The 13,610-nt window shown below is 41.2% G+C and overlaps 1 protein-coding gene across 1 annotated transcript in view; it reads left to right on the top strand.

Annotated features, from left to right (window-relative positions):
* The window catches only part of Frem2 (FRAS1 related extracellular matrix protein 2), a 155,426-nt gene that overhangs the window by 127,915 nt on the left and 13,901 nt on the right, over window positions 1–13,610 (top strand). Inside the window, exons 12-16 of the mRNA XM_013031489.1 lie at window positions 1,188–1,318; window positions 3,612–3,770; window positions 5,961–6,264; window positions 8,173–8,304; window positions 9,011–9,342. Coding sequence (XP_012886943.1) covers window positions 1,188–1,318; window positions 3,612–3,770; window positions 5,961–6,264; window positions 8,173–8,304; window positions 9,011–9,342 — 1,058 coding nt within the window. The remainder of the gene's footprint in view (window positions 1–1,187; window positions 1,319–3,611; window positions 3,771–5,960; window positions 6,265–8,172; window positions 8,305–9,010; window positions 9,343–13,610) is intronic.

Genomic DNA, 13,610 nt, shown 5'->3' with positions numbered 1-13,610 from the left:
CACCTGCCTATGACCATGTAGGGCTATATAAAAGACTTCAACAACTTCTGTTTTCCTATGAGTTTCCAGACTTTAAAGTGTAAGAAATGATTTTTTTCTAATGGTACTAAGGTTTGAACTCAGAGTCTCATCCTTACAACCAAAATACATGTTTTGAGATACAATATTGCATTAACAACTCAGCAATTTTATGTATAGTTTTTCTACATACATAGCACAACTACCATGCATATTCAATTCTACCTATAGTCCCATTCACAAGACTAGGGTTCTATTAGAAATTCTGAGGAATGAGAGGTAAGTTTGTCCTATTACCACCCAGTATGAGAATTATTGATTGTCCTCTAACTCAGCATATACATATATTTTTTTTTTGGGGGGGGGGTTGGTCATGGAGCTTGAACTCTGGGCTTGGGTGCTGTCCCTGCGCTCTTGAGCTCAAGGTGAGTGCTCTACCGCTTGAGCCACAGCGCCACTTCTGGTTTTCTGGTGGTTAATTGGAGATAAGAGTCTCATGGGCTTTTCTTCCCAGGCTGGCTTTGAACCATGATCCTCAGATCTCAGCCTCCTCAGTAGCTAGGATTACAGGCGTGAGCCACCGGCTCCCGGCTAGCATATTTTTTAAACTCTAAAAAAATCAACAAATCAATTTAATAACTTATAAATAATAAGATAATAAATAATAGCTAATAAATAATGAGAATTTTTCTTTTAGTAGGAAGATAACGGATAGAAGAATAGTCCAGAATAAGCCCAACAGTAGTGCAATGCCTAATGCCTGTCATCTTACCCAAGAGGCTGAGATCCAAAAGATTGTAGTTCAAGGCCAACCCAAGCAGAAAAGTCCACAAGGCTCCATCTCTAAAATAACCAACAAAAAGCTAGGCTGGAGTTATAGTTCAAGTGGTAGAGCATCAACCAAGCAAGCAAGCAGGACAAATGGTGAGGCCCTGAGTTCACACTCCAATTGTAGAAAAAAATAGAATAGAAAATGTTTCAATGTGTTATGAGAACAAGTAATATTTCTTAAACTGTAGGTTACCTTTTTGACACATATATACATATATAAATGTACTAGACTGCAATATGGACTCTATTTTCCATTATAGATCCACAGGCCAAATAAAGCTTGACCATAACTTTTGTTCATGTGTAGAAGATTTAAATCTGTGATTTTGCATTTGTAGAAATTGAGTTTAAGGAAGGAGAAACACAGCATGTTGTTGAAATTGAAGTATTATTTGATGGAGTCAGAGAGATGAGAGAGGCTTTCACTGTACACTTAAAACCTGATGAAAACATGGTAGCAGAGACGCAGGTAAGTAACAGTGTGGTTGGTATAAATTCACGGCCAGCATCCTACTGAGCAATGCCGATGAGAAATCACATCACCTTATATAAAGTGATGAGACTTCACTTGTGATAAGGATGCTCATCATCTCTTTCCTCTCAAAAACAAACTTGATTCTGATTATAACATAATCAGAAATTTTCTCTTTCCTTGACAAAACCTATTTGTAGAAACTCAAGACCTGGAGTTAAAAAACCCCACATTAGCCCATCACCTTTCAGTCAGTAGTGTCTAAACTTAGAATTAATCTCCAGAGAGAAAGCTTTGTCTCAGCATAGAGATGAGACATTGATTCAGTGCCTCAACTCATTAAAATATACATTTTTCACCCACAAAACGGTTGGCTAGCCCTCAAATTCCTTAACTGTTCCTTTTGATTTAATTAGAATTTTTTTATTCAGAGCCTCATATCTAAAATATTACATAAAACTTGTTTTCTATGCTTATTTAATTTGCATTGTGCTACAGATTTCCTTCAAGATAGCCATAATTTGTGCAAAATGTTGATCTTTACAGTAGATTTAACTGTTTACATGACAAATCACTTTAGGAACAGGTTGATTTTATGTCTGTGCTTAAGTTTACTATATTGCTTTTATCGGTTTCTCTATTAATAGAAGGTCAAATTGAGGAAATGTTTTCTCTTAGGATATTTATCCCATTTTATCATTTTAAAATTGAATGACAATATTTCTACTATATTTCCTTTTTAAAGCTATATTTATAATTCAATGAGTATAGGCAGAAAATCTGTGTGTGTGTGTGTGTGTGTGTGTGTGTGTGTGTGTGTGTGTGTATGCATGTGCTCACACATGCACCAATACTGGGGCTTGAATGCAGAGCCTAGGTATTCCCTCTTAGCTTTTTCACTCAAAACTGGAATTCTACACTTGAGCCACACCCCCACTTTTGGTTTTTTGTTGTTTAATTGGAAGTAAGAGACATTTCAGACTTACTTGAGAGGGTTGGCTTCAAACTACAATCCTCAGATCTCAGCCTTCTGAGCAGCTAGGATTACAGGCCACCAGCTTACTTTTACTATCTTTTACTATCATTTTTATGGGGTAATATAGGAAAGTCTCTGGAGTAAAAAAAAATAATCACTAGAATTACTTTTGTTACGAAGGTTCTCTAAAATTAAGCAGAAATCTCTGCCTTACAAGGATTTAGTAAATTGCATTTAGTCAAAACCCATACTTTGTATGTTGACTTTCACTTTTCCAGGACAATCACAAAGGGCTACAGTTGAGACTACCATGTTCCTTTGCTGTGAAGGTGTGATGTACACAATCAAATGCATTTTTTTATCTTTACTATTTCAAATTGAGATTGAGTTCATGCAATGTAACCTTACCTTTTTTGTTGTTGTTGTTCAGTCATGGGGCTTGAACTCTGGGCCTGGGCGCTGTCCCCGAACTCTTCAGCTCAAGGCAAGCGCTCTACCACTTGAGCCATAGTGCCACTTCCAGTTTTCTGTGGAGGTTTATTGGACATCAGAGTCTCACAGACTTTCCTGCCTGGGCTGGATTTGAACTGTGATCCTCAGATCTCAGCCTCCTGAGTAGCTAGGATTATAGATGTGAGCCACCCGGCTCAATGTAACCTTAAATCATAGAGCAGCTATACCTGTGATACCAGTTATCAGATATTGGGAGGTTGTTCAAAAAACAGGGCAAATGGATAGCAAGGAATTTCCTTACCTTGCCCTGCAGGAGGTATTGTGTTTGTGGCTTCCACTTCTGTCTGGTTCTCAACATCTCTCAGCCTGCACTTCAGGCACTGCCTTTTTGCCTTGCCCATTCAAATTTTGATTTTCATGGACCTCCACTTTATTGGACCCACATGATCCCCTGACCTTTTCTCAAGGTGTTTGTCAGCATCCTTCTCACTATCAGCCAATGGACTTTTTTCATACAACATCTAGTTTACAACTGCAAGACAGATTTGTCTATTGTTGCCACAATTGGAGTAGAAAATAACAATTAGGATCCAAGTTCCACGCAAGCCACTGACCAGCCTTTGTACTGGCTTCCCCAGCCTCAGATGCTTACCTCTAAGATGATAGAATATACACAAACAGTGCCAGAGTCACTGACAACCAGCTACAGAAGGCTTGCTACTCTCCAAGGATTCTGGGCATGACAATTTTCATCTCAAAGAGTTCATGAGTTTTGCAAGAACCTTGAGTATTATTCTGCACAGTAGAAGCACTAAAACTCTTAATATTTTATGAGTTGATGATGATTATCTTTCCCTCTAGGTCACCAAAGCCATTGTGTACATTGAAGAAATAAACAACATGGCAGATGTCACTTTTCCTTCTGTCCCTCAAATTGTGTCCTTGCTAATATATGATGACACTTCCAAAGCTAAAGAGGGCACTGGACCTGCGTCTGGCTATCCTGTCGTCTGTGTTACGGTGAGTATGGAATTGATGAAACACAAGGGAAATTAGATAATTGTTTATAATAATCATAAGCCTTCATTATTATTTGTCATGATGGAATGAAAGTAGGAAAGTATTAACAGGTTTGAGTTTTGAAGTGAAAAAGAAAAAATAACCTTAATTAAATGAAGATTCCATGTTTTACCTTATTCATTTAAAAAATGATTTACTGTCTGGTCAGTAAGTAAATCTTAGAAACTGATTTTTTAAAAAGTAAGTTTATAGGAACCAGTGGCTCACACCTGGAGGCCTAGCTACTCAGGAGGCTGAGATCCGAGAATCTCGTTTTGAAGCCAGCCAGATAGAACAGTCCGTGAGGCTCTCATCTCCAATTAACCACCAAAAAGTCAGAAGTGGGGCTGTGACTCAAATGTTAGAGTGCCAGTATTGAACCAAGAAAGAGCATGAGGCCCTGATTTTAATCTCTAAATAAGGTACTAAATAAATAAATACATACATACATATATGCATACATACGTAAGACATAGACTCCTCTGCACACAAGGAATTTAAATGTAAAGATGAGAAGAAAGTTACCACTAGCTCTAATATGAGGCAAGATATGATCATTACCATAAGAATGATTCATGTTAGAAAGCATAGCAATGGCTCTAAGTATGAAGGGATGTTTGGGATAATCAAGTTGAGTTTCAGGAGCTATGATACAATTTAGTTAAGGAGAGATCATTCTAGAAAGAAATGATTGCAACCAAAGCCAAAGCTGGAGAAGTAGCACACGTTCATCACATTTTAACTTGTCTTCTCTTGACTAAATCATAAGCAACTTGTGAGCAAACATGTCTTACTTTTTCAATCACAGCAGCCCTAGTGTAACAACCCACCTAGAGGGATTTATGCAAAGTTTACCAAATTAACAAGTCATAAATAGTAACAGATTGTCTAGGTCTCTAAAAATCTTATTAAGGAACTTGGGCTTTTTGATGGGTAATGGTGAACTCCAGAGAACTTCCAGAGAAGAACTGCTTTATTAAAGGGGTGTCATCTGGGACAGTTAGCTGGGCAGTAGTGCATTGCTTGACTGGAAGGAAATTAGACGGAAAGAGTGGCAGGGGTGGAAAAGAAGAGACTAAAATTTAAAAGTGCTGCTCATGCCTATAATCCTAGCTACTTGGGAGGCTGTGATCTGAGGATCTGAATTTGAAGCCTGCCAGGTAGAAAAATTCAAGAGATTCTTATCTCCAGCAACCAGCAAAAATAGCAGAAATGAAGGGTGGCTCTAAATGGTAGAGTGCCAGCATCAAACAAAAAAGCCAAGTGAGAGCATGAGGCCCTGAGTTCAAGCCTCTGTACAGGCACATATGCACCCACAATTACACACACACACGCGCGCGCGCGCGCATTGTGCAAGAATAATCAAGTTCACTGATCACCTGGAGAAGGAAGGAAGGAAGGAAGGAAGGAAGGAAGGAAGGAAGGAAGGAAGGGAAGTGGAAGGAAGGAAGGAAGGAAGGAAAGAGGGAGGGAGGGAGGGAGGGAAGGAAGGGAAGTGGAAGGAAGGAAGGAAGGAAGCTTTCAGTGGCTGATAAGTATCCATAATGACACTGCTGGAATTATCAACCTCATGAGCAAGGTGACACCTTTCATAGGGAAAGAATGATATGAGGGAAAGAAAACACTAATTTAATTTGTGAGTTTGAAGGTTGATATGTTTAAACATTTTACATGTAAACATCGAATTACTGGTTAGAAATTCAATTTAGACTTCATTTAAAAAAAAACTATCAAAAAAAAAAAACTATCACAGCTAGAAATAAAACTAAGGAAATTCAGCCAGGTGCTGATGGTTAACATCTGTAATCCTAGTTACTCAAAAGACTAGGATCTGAGGCTCATGGTTTGAAGCCAGCTCAGTCAGGAAAGTCCATGAGACTCTTATCTCCAAAAAGCCAAAAGTGAAGCTGTGGCTCAAGAGGTAGTGCTAGCCTTCAAAAACCAAAAACAAAACCTCAGGGACAACACCCAGACCCTGAGTTCAAGCCCTAGACTGGCACACACACACACACACACACACACACACACACAGGAAGTTGCATGAGTAACCTGAGGCACAGGTGAAGACACTGGGATTGAGAGGGGTTGGGAAGAAATAATATCCTCGCTGTTCTGTACTGTGGTTCTAACATAGGTTTTTGTTTCCCGTAGGCTTGTAACCCCAAATATTCTGACTATGACAAAACAGGGTCTATTTGTGCAAGCGAGAACATCAATGACACGTTGACCCGCTACCGATGGCTGATCAGTGCTCCAGCTGGCCCTGACGGTGTGACCAGCCCCATGAGAGAGGTGGACTTCGACACTTTTTTTACATCCTCCAAGATAATCACCTTAGATTCCATATACTTCCAGCCTGGATCTCGAGTGCAGTGTGCGGCTCGAGCTGTGAACATGGATGGCAATGAAGGCTTGGAGCTGATGAGCCCAATTATAACCATTGGCAGAGAAGAAGGTAAACCATTGTGTTGCCAGCTTCGCATAAAGATGGCTGGAATGCTGCAGAATATCACAATGTCCCTTCTTCCAGACCGCTGCTGTTCTGTAACGCTCCACATTCCAATATGAAAATCCATGCAGTTATTCAGTCCACATGTTTTGAGCACCTATGATATGTGTGATGGAGGGCATTATCCTGGCAAGAGGAAGAAGGGAAGTTCCCTATCGTCAAGGAGTCCTTAGAGAGGTTGAGGAATACACACAGATGTCAGTCTGGATAAAGTGCTGAAATGCAAAGTTAGAAGTGATTGCTTCTGGAAATGGAGGTGAAGCTTAAGTGATAGAGTGCCCGTTTTGAGTAAAAAGGCAAAGTGAGAGCATGAAGCCTTGAGTTCAAGCCCCAGGACTGGCACCAACAATGAAAAATTTGTGAGTCCAGATAGGTTCAACATAGAGCTGAAGCTTCAAACATAAGCAATGACTGCAGCATGAAAAAAAAAGTGGGGGCTAGGAAGGTGGCTCAGTGGTAGAGCACTTGCCTTGCATGCATGAGGACCTTGCCTTGCATGCATGAGTCCCTGGGTTTGATTCCTCAGCACCACATAAGCAGAAAAAGCCAGAAATGGCACTGTGGCTTAAGTGGTAGGGCACTAGCCTTGAGCTGAAGAGCTGAGGGACAGCGCCCAGGCCCAGAAGTCAGGCCCCATGGCCAACAAAAAAAAAAAAAAAAAGTGGAATATTTTGCAAGTGTCTAGTAGAGAAATGGAAAAGCTTGTGAGAGGAAAAGGGAAGGTTAGGAGACAAAGCAGGATGAGATGTGAACGTTGGGTATGCACAGGAACTCAGCTAGATCCTGGATGAGAAGTCTGCTGGTCTGGGGACAGCAGGGAAGGAAGTCCAGGTATGTGTGCATATGCTCTGAACTCACCTGATTTTTATGATACTAAACCATTCTAAGTACTTTTATTGGTGGTGGTGGTGGTCATGAGACTTGAACACAGGGCCTGGGTGCTATCCCTGAACTCTTTTTGCTCAAGGCTAGTGTTATACCATTTTGAGCCACAGCTCCTCTTCCAGTTTTCTGGTGGTTAATTGGAGATAAATGTCATAGACTTTCCTGCCCAGGCTGGCTTCAAACCATGATCCCCAGATCTCAGTCTCCTGAGTAGCTAGGATTGCAGGCATCAGCCATCAGCACCCAGCTGTCTAAGTTCTTTTTAAAGGTTATGCCATTGGGCTGGGAAGTTGGCTCAGTGGTAGAGTGCTTGCCTAGCATGCATGAGGCCCTGGGTTCAATTCCTCAGCACCACATACAGAAAAAAGCCGGAAATGGTGCTCAAGTGGTAGAGCGCTAGCCTTGAGATGAGGGACAGCTCCCAGGGCCAGAGTTCAGACCCCACCACTGGACAAAAAAAAAATAATAATAAATAAATAAATAAATAAAGGTTATGCCATAATTTACCAAGCCTCCATGAGATACTGGGCAAAATCCCCAGCACCATTTAATAAATAAATAAATAAATATTTTATTCACCAATAAATAATGCTTTATAACTAATCATAAGTATATTATTCTAGGGCAAATATCAACTTCACTTAATAACTTTGTCCCTAGTGATTTTTTCACCCATTTTCACTCGTTGCTTATACTATGTGTTCAAATAATTTTGTGAGTCTGTTAATAAACTAAAATGACCAGCACATATGAAATCACAGTGACTAACTGGCTTTTCTCAGATCATCTCAAATCTCAGCACTGCAAAGGTGCCACTGAAGAGTGTGTGGTGATTTACATTCTTCACCACATTTTAGTGCCCAGGGAAGGTTAGAGCAAATAGAAAAGTAACAGCACTTATATTAACATACTCCTTAGGTGTTAATCTCTTAATCTTCTTTGAACATAAATGAATTCCTTCTCCTCTAGGCCTTTGTCAACCTCGTGTGCCTGGAGTTGTGGGGGCTGAGCCATTCTCAGCTAAGTTGCGATACACAGGCCCTGAAGACTCGGACTTTGCAAACCTGATCAAACTCACAGTCACCATGCCACACATTGACGGTAGGGATCGAGACTGAGCAAGTCAATTGGAAGGGTTTTGGGTTCCTTGTCACCTGATTTATTTCACTCGGCCTCTTCTAAATGTCCAAGCCTAAATAGTGTTGAATTTGTAACATGGACTTCAAGTCTTTTATCTTTCATTTCTGTCAGTATTGAGAAGTCTAACAATGTAATCATTCTTTAAAATTAAGCAAGCTTGGCCAGGTACCGGTGACTGATACCTGTAATCCTAGCTGCTCAAGAGACTGAGATCTGAGGATCACAGTTTGAAGCTAGCTTAGGCAGGAAAGTCTTTGAGACTCTTATCTTCAATTAACCATCAGAAAACCAGAACTAAGCTGGGTGATGGTAGCTCACACCAGCAATCCTAGCTACTAGGAGGCTGAGATCTGAGGATCCTAGTTCAAAGCCAGCCAAGGTAGGAAAGTCCATGAGACTCTTATCTCCAATAAACTACTTAGAAAAAGCTGGAAGTGGTGCTGTGGCTCAAGTGGTAGAGTGCTAGCCTTGAGTACAAAGAGGCTTAGGGACAGTGCTCAGGTTCTGGGTTCAAGCCCCAGGGCTGGCACAAAAACAAACAAAAACAAGCAAGAACTAAAGGCCTTGAATTTGAGCCCCAGTACCAACATAAATAAATAATAAATAAGCCTGGGAAAGATCCAGTACAATGAGACAGGATTGTGTTAATGCGCTCACTCCCCTATAGGCATGCTCCCTGTGATCTCCACTCGAGAGCTCTCCAACTTCGAGCTGACCCTTAGCCCTGATGGGACGAGAGTTGGGAACCACAAGTGCTCCAACCTCCTGGACTACACAGAGGTGAAGACCCACCATGGTTTCCTCACGGAGGCCACCAAAAACCCCGAAGTCATCGGAGAGACCTATCCTTACCAGTACAGCTCTCCCATCCGGGGCTCCAACACCTTACGCTTCTACCGAAACTTGAACCTGGAGGCCTGCCTGTGGGAGTTTGTCAGCTACTACGACATGTCAGAGCTCCTCACCGACTGCGGAGGCACCATCGGGACTGATGGCCAGGTACACCTTTATAACCCGTGAGCTCTCATCACTGGATAAATCTGTTCTGTCAATAGATTTGTACTTTTTCTTACTAATGATTTCGGTTCAGTTTATGTTCAGTGATACAGTACATTAGTCACAAGTAGAACCCAATAATTGGATGGAAGGTGAGAAAATCCATGTCTATTGTTAGAACTATGCGTCAAAATATAGGTATTCTATAGACCGTGGGTCAGTAACATTCTCTTTATGTCAGAATTCAGTGTATCATCATTGGCCTTAAGGCCAAATCTACTCTGACATCTAAAAATTCTTAGGTGCTGGGGACTCATACCTGTTACCCTAGCTGTTTAAGAGGCTGTGATCTAGAGGCTTGAGTTTCAAAGCTAGTGGGGGCAGCAAAGTCCAAAATACCCACCAAAGAGTAAGGCTGAACTGTATCTTCATTGGTAGAGCACCAACCAAGCCATCAAGTTGAACTATATGAAATCCTGTGTTCAAATTCTAGTTCCAACATCCAAATAGTGATTTCTCTTCACAGTAAACATTAATTTGTGTATATTCATGAGTAAATGAATTGTTCTGTAAGCAAACTTACTCATTCAAGTGGTGAATGGTGTGCAAACTAAATCATGCCTTTTGAGATTTGGTCTAGATTCCTAATGGAACTGGCAGCTTCCAGCTTCATTCAGGCTATGTCTCTAAAGTGTTAAAATATAACATATGTGGTAGCAAGAGAAATTTGGTGAGAACAAGCTGCCCCAAATTATATACAGAAATCAGCGGACACTGTGGTCAGGAGACATGATCTTAACAGCTTCTTTGGGGGATTTTGTTGTTTTGTTTTGTTGTCATGGGGCTTGAACTCAGAGCTTAGGTGCTATCCCTGAGTTCTTTTTTTGCTCAAGGATAGCGCTCCACCACTTCGAGCCACAGCTCTACTTTTTGTGTTCCGGTGCATAATTGGAAATAAGAGTCTCCTGGACTTTCCTGCCCAGGTTGGCTTTGAACCACAATCCTCAGATCTCAGCCTTTTGACTAACTAGGTTTATAGGTGTGGGCCACCAGTGCCTGGCTTAACAGCCTCTTTTTAACGCAACAATAATAAACTCTATGCGGGTGGCTCATGTCTGTCTGTAATCCTAGCTACCCAGCTAGCTGAACTCTGAGGATCACTGTTCAAAGCCAGCCCAGGCAGAAAAGTCCACAAGACAGTGTCTCCCATTAACTACCAAAAAGCTGGAACTTGAGGTATGGATCAAATATTACAGTGCCAGCCTTGAGTGAAAAACCTAAACAAAAATACAAGATACTACACACACACACACACACACACACACACACACACACAGGTATGCACACACACTTATACATACACACACAGCAGTAGCAGCAGCAATATTCAGTAACTTGCATGAATTAGAAAAAATTCCCAAGTAAAAACACTTAACGTAAAGACAGTGTGAATTTGGTCCTAGCTATGTACCTTGGCAAGTTGCATTAAACTCTCATACCTGAGAGCTATTCCAGAGCCTCGTCTGCGCCCGTCTTTGCTGCCTGGAAAACAAGGATACTATGAAAGAAAGATATCCTATCCTCAGAGTCCAAATAAAGACTGTTACTGAAGCTATCCAAGTGTTTTCCTTTATACATCAGTTACCTCTGCTTCCTGCCCCTCTTCCTCACAGAGCGTAGTCCCAGTCTACCGTGAAAAATCACCATTCCCTTTCTGATTGCTCTACTCCTAGAGATTTGCTTAAGCCACTGAAACTGTTCATGTAAACTGAGGACAGAGTAGTAGGTCACATTCGTAGTTTAGTTGTTCCTTGTTGAAATCTCTTTTTCTTTCCCCCTGCCTTGTCTAATTTTTACTCAGAGACGTTTTCTGTTTTCTTTACACTATGGTGGCACTCTTTCGTCTTTCATATGTGATTCAGACAGCGTTTGCTAGTGAAAATCCCACATACACTTCCTTGAGCTTCATCTTGTCAAAGCTGTCTGGTTCTCCAATGTGTTATGGTCATTCCGAATGCAAAACTATGGTGTTAACTCCTCAGTCTATAAAATAATTACCTACACTGACCCTGCTTTGCTAAATTCCAGTTCCTCCATTGAATTCTTTGAGGGTTTGTGTGTGTGTGTAGGGTGTGTGTGTGTGTGTGTGTGTGTGTGTGTGTGTGTGTGTGTGTTGTAAGAGAGAGAGAGAGTGGGTATGCATGTGTGTCAGTACTAACTGGGACTTGAACTCAGAACCTCTCATTCTCACTTAGCGCTCTCTGGTAAAACCTGGCACTCTAACACTTGAGCTATAACTCCCCTTCCAGCTTGTTGCCGGAGAGATAAGAGTATCTCAGATTTGTCTGCCTAAACTGGCTTCAAACTTCTGTCTTCACTCAGATCTTGGCCTCCTGGGTAGCTGGGATTATAGATATGAGCCAGCAGCGTCTGGCTTTGAGTTTGGAGCTTTCTTTCTTACCAGGACCTCTATTAGTTAGGAAACTCATACCTCTGACTCTGTAGTTGAACCGTGAATGGTTCTGCTGTGTTAGGTGGAAACAGGCAGCTCTAGGTTTCAACGAAGCTGCACATGCCTGAGTCTGGTTCTATATAACACACAGAATAAGGATACACACTGCGTGAGGCTGTCACATCATGAGATTCTTACCCCGTTTATGCAATCTTAAATTGATGGCCAGCATGTGATGTGAATTCTCTCTGCAAGGATTTCTTTGGCTTGGGCAATATTGAAAGATATGTAAAAGTATAACCATGGAATCAGTATCACAGTGATGAGCACATTCAGTGTAACTCACTGAGACCACAGCACCTGCTTGTAACATTCTAAAACCCTCAGTGCAATTTGTAAACAGTAGCACAAGTACATAAAATGAGCTGCTTATTCTCTTACAGGGAAAGAATAGAGATGAATATCTCATATGTCCCTACGTTCTTCTTTGGGCTTAACCTTCTATTTTTTTCTCCTATTGATATTCTCTCCTCAACACACTTTACATAGTATTGAAATATAGTAAAGGAGAAGTTATAGATGCAGAAGAAAACTAATCATCTAAAGCTAATCCCTTACTTTTCCTCCATTGGTCTTGGGGTTCTAGAGAAGACAAGACATAGTCATAGGAATAACAAAATCATCATCATCATCATCATCATAGCTAATATGCATCTAATGTATACCATGTTTTCCTAAATACATAGCTTCTTTTATGCAACTGCATAAAAATATTGTAAGTACCGCTTTAGCTCCCTCACAGTCAGATCACTCCCATGTTCAGGGAGCTGGTCATGCTGTGTTCACACCTACATCATAATGCTTAGGGGATATCTAATCAAGTGTATATGAAGAATGATTGTCACAGATGTGATTGCAAGAGTGACTAATGAAAGCCAGATGCCAGTAGCTTACATCTGTAATCCTACTACTCAAAGGACTGAGATCTGAGGATTACAGTTCAAAGTCAGCCCAGGCAGGAAAGTTTGTGAGACTTTTATCTTAATTAACCACCCCAAAAGCCCAGAAGTGAAGCTGTGGCTCATATGGTAGGTAGAATGCTAGCCTCGAGCAAAAAGCTCAGGGATAATGCCCAAGCCTTGAATACAAGCTCCAGGATCAGCACACACACACATACACACTCACACACACACACACACCACACGCGTGCCTAACGAGTGTTTCCCACTGTTCTTATTATAATGCTGACCAGTAGCAATCATAAAAACAGGTGCCAGGGTACATCACACAGCCTCTCCTAATAAAACAGTATAAATCCAGATCCTTTCAAAGGCAGTCTATAGCTTCAGTGTGCAGAGAGCTCAGTTTGGTTTTGATTTGATTTTTGTGTTTGAGTTTTTGTTGTTCTTGTTGTTGGGATTTTTTTGTTTTGTTTTTCTGGTCTTGAGGCTTGAACTCAAAACTCAGGGCCTGGGTGCTATCCCTGAGCCTGAGCCTTTTCTGCTCAAGATTAGCACTCTACCACTTGAGCCACAGCTCTGACTTTTTTTTCTAAATTGGAGAGAAGAGTCTCACAGATTTTCTTGCTTCGGCTGGCTTTGACTGCGATGTCAGCCTCCTGAGTAGCTAGGATTACAGACATGAGCCACTGGTAACTTGCTTGCAGCTCAGTGCAAACCAATTTCTTGAGATGACATCTGAAGGAAAGCAAACTAAATGCATGGTAATTGGATTCCACTTTCCACCATCATGGGAGTCTCACCATCTTTAATGTTTCAATGGCTTCCCTTCTCCCCTTGTTCTCCCCGCTTTCCTTTTG

Source organism: Dipodomys ordii, unplaced genomic scaffold (genome assembly GCF_000151885.1).
Source record: "Dipodomys ordii isolate 6190 unplaced genomic scaffold, Dord_2.0 Scaffold140, whole genome shotgun sequence".
In the NCBI taxonomy this organism is placed as follows: Eukaryota; Metazoa; Chordata; class Mammalia; order Rodentia; family Heteromyidae; genus Dipodomys; species Dipodomys ordii.
Note: the sequence above shows the minus strand (reverse complement) of the source record. Positions and strands in the feature narration are given on the sequence as shown.